This window comes from Pelecanus crispus, chromosome 1, assembly GCF_030463565.1.
Source record: "Pelecanus crispus isolate bPelCri1 chromosome 1, bPelCri1.pri, whole genome shotgun sequence".
Classification (NCBI taxonomy): domain Eukaryota; kingdom Metazoa; phylum Chordata; class Aves; order Pelecaniformes; family Pelecanidae; genus Pelecanus; species Pelecanus crispus.
In genome coordinates, this window is record NC_134643.1 from 58,419,230 (window position 1) to 58,425,229 (window position 6,000).

Sequence of the window (6,000 nt, forward strand, 5' to 3'; positions counted from 1 at the left end):
TGTAATCAACAGAAATCAATCCATTCCTAAGGGCACAGCAGCAACATCTGCCTGATTACCTAGAACAATACAAAGCTATCACAAGCCCTCAAGTAAGTGCCAGACTCTTCACCTGTCTTCTGAGCTAGATTTGCAAAGAGAGACAGGAGAGATCCGTCTTTAAAATGGAAAAGCAGGAATAACATATGCATCTTAGCGTTTTCCAGGTATGCACATAAAAGCTGATACTGCTGACCCCAAGAGTGCAAAGCCATGATCCTTAGGTCCTCAAGAATGATGAATGCTGTTTAAAATTCATAAGCCACTCAATTTTTGATATATTATTATACCTTCTGGCCACATTTCCAAGCTTTTCTCTACCTACTAGAGAGGCAGGAACCTTTCTTTTTTTATTTATAGATATACACACACATATATAAAATAAATGTACACATGTAAAAATAAAAGTAAACCTCAGAGGATTACAGGAGCTCAGGCCTTAAGATAGACATCAACTATTGCAAGACTTGCAATAAATTTGCACTGGTGTTTGCTTATTAACTAACTACAACCAGTTACGAAGACTGCATCCAGGGTTTAACATACACAAGGCAACAGCTTAAGGCAGAAACAAGTAACATACTACAGAATCTACACATAAAATTTCACTCACACAAAACCAAATTGCCCAAACTGGTATTTGACCAGGGTGTAATATATAACACACCTATTCACCCAAAGCTTATTAATGAGCAAAAGATTTGTCAGCCCCTTGGCCACATGTGTCAGCTGAAAAGCAGTGGTTTTGGCAGCAGAGGGTCCCCATGCACCATGGCATCGCCTGCTCAACGTTGCCAAGACAAGTACCAATTGCCATTCCACATGCACATCATTTTCTTTGCTCCTCCAGCATTTGATTCTCCACTCCGCTCCCATAGGGCAGTGCCAGCATGAAACACCACTATTGCCATTGACAACCATCCTATACTCATCTGGCTCGTACATAAATAATATCTGTGGCACCAGGCAGGGAGGAGGTGGAGAATAAATCCGTAGATTTTCCCAGTTCCCCATCAATATGCCCAAGGCCAGTCCTGTTCCCTTGTGCACCGAGCACATAGCCCAGGCCGACACAGCTGCCAGTACCAGTTACAGGATAGGTACCCCAGAAGTGTGGTAGGACTTTCAGGAACAGGTACGATGGCAAGCCCCTACTTGGAGGATCTTTAAAGCTAATGAGCTACAAGGCAGCTCCTCAGTACACACAAGCAGTCATACTAGCTTCGAGAAACAATCCTGCTCTATACTCTATAAAACACAGCTCCCGATCCTAAAAATTAAGTGCATATATAAGCTTTTGCCCAACTGGGACCTGACTCCCCTCTCCTACACGGCTGAAATCAACTGGAAAGGCAACACTTCACTGCCTGAGAGCAAAACAGAAGCCCAAATGGTCAACACACTTCACAAATGAGGGAAGGGGGCTGGTATATAACAAAAAGCAAGAAAATGACGGAGTGGTGAACTGCAGAGCCCATTTCATTACTGCTACTGTTTTAGCATTGATTTTTTTTAATGGCACACTTCACTCTTGCTCTCGCTGTCACATCAATATTATAGACACTACAGCAAAGGGAGGACTGGGCCTCCTGGAAAGAGTTTCTTTTAAGGAAAGGCTCAAAGGACAAACCAAATCTATTGCGTTTGACCCTAGGGATGGATGAAGTGTAAAGTCTTTATGGAATCCCAAGGAGTCAAACAGTGATGCAAACATCCAGGCATCTCTCTCATAATCTTCTCATAATTTGCAAAGTGCATCAGGATCCATTTGTAAGGCGCCATGTGGCATGCCCTCTATTTAGTCCCAAACACTTTATAAATTCATAAGATGAATGCTACACAGTTGTTTTGGAAACATGTTTTCACACTTTTCACCCTATTCCCCCTCTGAGCTCAACCTGAAATCCTATTTGACATGGAGTTTAGGTTTTATAAGAGGAAAAAAAAAAAAAAAAATCTTACAGCCTCTCTCATAACCACATCTCAGATATTGACTGTGTCAACATTGTAGCTGCAACAGCCCCATAGTCTGCAACGCGGAGAAGCCAGCCTTCTGCCTGTTCATCAAAACAGAAATCAACCTAAACAAACTGTATGGTGGGTTGCCCACATGCTGCATCACACCATTTCTGACAGGCACACTTACCAGGAGCCAAGCCAGGCTCCAGGTGTGCATTGCACTGCATACCCAGCTGATTACACAGCAGTTACCTGTATCTAACAAGGTTAATCAGGATTTTTAAAAATAAAAAATCTGCTCAACAATAAACTAGGGCAATTCAAGCATTCATTCACACTGTATGTAAAGCCACCCCAGAAATGTGTAATCACTTAACTTCAAAGCATCAGGCTCCTTTTCACCATACAGCACAATGGCAAAAAGCATGGTAAATACTCTCTTTGGGGACAAACACCATAAGTTTCATATGGAAAACATAGTCCCTATCTTAAAAGGGAGTTAGGGTCTGTGATTTTTGCAATAACAGCATTACACATTTATACACTAATATGCATCCAGAAGTGATTTTAAAGCAGGGATGTAAGTGGTTCTGTCTCCTCTTACTGCACTGCAGCAAAGGAATATGGCAGTTGTTTAATAGCACATAAAAAAGTTGCAGGACTGCTCATGGAAGGAAAAATAATCTTCAGGGGAGGGGAATTTAAGTAGGTAGAATGCAATTATCTAAATTGAAATTTGGTGGTTAATGACCTTGTGCTTACAAAAATTGCTACATAGTCCTTAACGATCAGAGCTTCCATTTTAAGTCTCATTGACAATACTGCCATAACAATGATCACGAAGCTCTGGCCTAGTAGAAAGTCAATGAGAAGATTAACAGGCTTTTAATTAATGCCCCATCTTTTTTGCTGAACCCTCAGGAAAGGCCAGGTGTTGCCTGGTGTTGCCAGCAACTCAGCCTGCCCCTGCTTAGCACAAGTGTGCTGGAGACCCAATAGCCCAATATAACAGGGATGAAAAACTTCAGACAGGGAAAAAGCAGGTAAGCGTATAAATTCTTAGAAGACACGATTTGACTTTCATAGAAGCTTCCCTTACAAAGGGGTTCATTCCCAGCCAGGGATGAGACCATGGTGAGTGATCTGCCACCAGGCCACGGCATTTGTTTTGGTGCTATCTTTGGTGCTTTCTTTGGTGCTATCAAAAAGAAAAAAAAAAAAAAAAAGTGATGCCAAGAACCTGCAAGAAAACTTCAGGGTGCAGAAACAATCCCTCATTTGAAAAAAAGTATGGAAACTACTTACCGCGTGATCCATTCAAAATGAGGACCACAGGGGTGGGGGTGAATCAAAGAAGGAGATGAATTCTCTCCACTCAAAGTCTCTGCTTTTCAAATAACCCCCTAACTTCACAGAGCTGAGCTGAAATTACAGGTCTGAAACAACTCTTTCAAAAGGTTTCCAGCAGCCCCACGATTGCCCTTCACCCCATGTCACATGTAGCCAGGTATAATGTCATCAACAGGTGATTGCATGAGGCTTTTTCCTTTCTTCTATAGCTTCTACTATGAAAAAGTCCTTTTCAGAGTCAAATACCACACATGTCTGAGGGTTAAAACAAAAGTAACATTTAAACACTAAGATAGGCATATAGTGCCAAACTCCTTGAAAAACACAGCTCCAGCACCTTAAAACAAGCTCCTTGCTATGTACCAAACTGGAAGGACTATTTTGACTCACTTTTTAGCCAGAAATAGAAACAGGCACCTCTCTTCTTCCCCCACAACCTCCTTCCCCCATTCAAGAGCAAATCTTCATCCCAAACCCAGGCTATTACTCTTCTCTCATTTTCAGAATCTAGCCTTTGCATTGAGACACAAATCTTTCATGCTTTACTCTGAGGCCACCGCATGCTGGGACAAGATTCCCAGGACATAATAACTAGTGCAGACAGACAGTGATTAAAAAGCAATGTATCATTCAATACGAAGTTTTAAAATTTTAAGCAGCAGCCAGTAGAAAGGAAAGCAGAAAGCCTAAGCCTCCAACAAGTTCTCAGTCATAACCTGTGCTTGAGACTACAACACTTTTTTAAGATCTTCTGAACTTTAAGACAAGGGCTCAGAACTAAAACCTAAACCTTTTCCTACATTTGAAATTGAAACAAATCTCCAGATTCATCAGCCATCTAAGGTCATCTGTTATTGCTGACAGCACCTCAAGACCGCACCCAGGGTTTGGCTCCTGAAAACATTTTGTGAGTCTCTGCTGTGTGCCCAGACACTCAGATTTAATCTAGGAGCCAATGCATCAAAACCATAACATGCATGCTTATAGATAATACCCATCAAACTAGGAACTAAGAAACTTCCAGGGAGAAAGTGCCATCACTTGAGATTTCTGGCCAGAAAAATGTTCAGGTAAAACTTTAGACCAACCTCTCTAATGATTTATCATCTCCTCCACTTTCTTCCTATCTGAAGGGTCCTACAATCCAAAGACCAGCAAGTACCCTCCACCTGTTTTTTATCAGGCTCAAGAGCCACAGAGGCTTCCTAGCAGCTTCAGTGCTAATGAGCTGTGCAGGTGGTCATCATTTGCACTGGTGGGTTGCAGGGGCCTCCTTGCAATCAAGGCACTGAGTGTGAACAGCAACACACACGTGTAACTGCTGACCTCCTGTGCAAAGGAAGGACGTGCTCACATCCCGGAGGTCTCCCCCAGGGCCTATGAGGCTCAGCATCAAATCTCTGAACAGATTTTCCCATTCATTCCTCCCTAGGCATCACAGCAAGACATCAGCAGGACAGCGACATGTGCCTGCTGGAAAGGCAAGGGGTCACTTAGGTATCCTTGCAGTCAAGGTCCAGGGGTGGTGGTTCCCTCACCAAGGGCAAGGTGAGCTTTCACTAAAGCCGTACACTCAGAGGGAGGAGACACCTCTGCCATTCGTGGCAGCCTGCCGACAAGCTCCCAGGCTAGCAACTCCTGCTCTGTACCAGGACAGAGGCAAAAAGGGAGATGGGAAGGGGAAGAACAGGCCTTTCTAAAATAGCACTCCCCACACCCAGCCTGTGACTAGGGCTGTCAGCAGCTCTCTCTGAAGTCCCCTCTTTCATAATCAGCTTCTTTTGATCACAACCTAAAACAGCTGAGGTTCTGTTTAAACTCAAGTGAGGAATAAAGCAGTTCGTTAAATATGTAGGAAACTTCATTCCTTACCTGCCAGGTGCCCCAGGAGGGCAGGGAGAGGGGAGGGATGGGGCAGGAGGGAGCGAGAGGTGGGGAAGGAGAAGGGGCAGCTTGGAAAGGATATGGGTTGCACACCATTTTGATGCACCAGTTCCGTGGGCTGGTGGTCTGCTTCAAGCAGAAGAAGACAACTGGAGCCAAGTCGGGGTAGGGGACATCAGGGTCCGGCGGGGAGGTGACTTCCTCATCCTCACCCAGCTCCGGGGAGGACGGCGGCTGCTCCGGCAGCGTTTGCTGCTCTGAGACCCCCAGATCCACAGGCTCCAGCGGGCAGATGGCAGAGGCATGAGGGGGCTGTGGGCCTGCGGGCCAGGTGGAGGGAGGCTGGGGGACGTACTCTGCCATGCCAGCCGCAAGCGAGAACCCCTGTAGAGGAGGGGAGAAAGAGAAATGAAACCCACGTGAGGAATCAGCAGCAAGAGCACAACACACCCGTGCTCTCCCAGTGAGTTTGGAGGAGGAGAGAGACACAGGACTGACGGTTCTGACAATGATAAACTGTGGTCGCACTTTGTGCTAAAGCAATTTTAAGCAAAACCCTCTGGTTTAGCCCCAGTGGTGCAGCATGGCTGTTTCTCTATGTCAGCAGTGGCAGCAGGACAGCTTCTGCCAATATATCTCTTTTCTGCCAGTCCCTTTCTCCACCAAGACTCTTCTGGCTAGTCCTCTCCATCCCTAACTATTTAAATCATCCCTGTAGCCCCTGAGACACCCTGGCACGGTGCTGCACCATCTCAGGTGATGGTGCCA

General features: G+C 45.0%; 1 protein-coding gene across 1 annotated transcript in view; it reads right to left on the minus strand.

The window, feature by feature from the left end:
• The window catches only part of CACNA1I (calcium voltage-gated channel subunit alpha1 I), a 161,437-nt gene extending 155,842 nt beyond the window's left edge, over positions 1-5,595 (minus strand). Inside the window, exon 1 of the mRNA XM_075727751.1 lies at positions 5,315-5,595. Coding sequence (XP_075583866.1) covers positions 5,315-5,595 — 281 coding nt within the window. The remainder of the gene's footprint in view (positions 1-5,314) is intronic.
• Between the last annotated feature and the right edge of the window lie 405 nt (positions 5,596-6,000).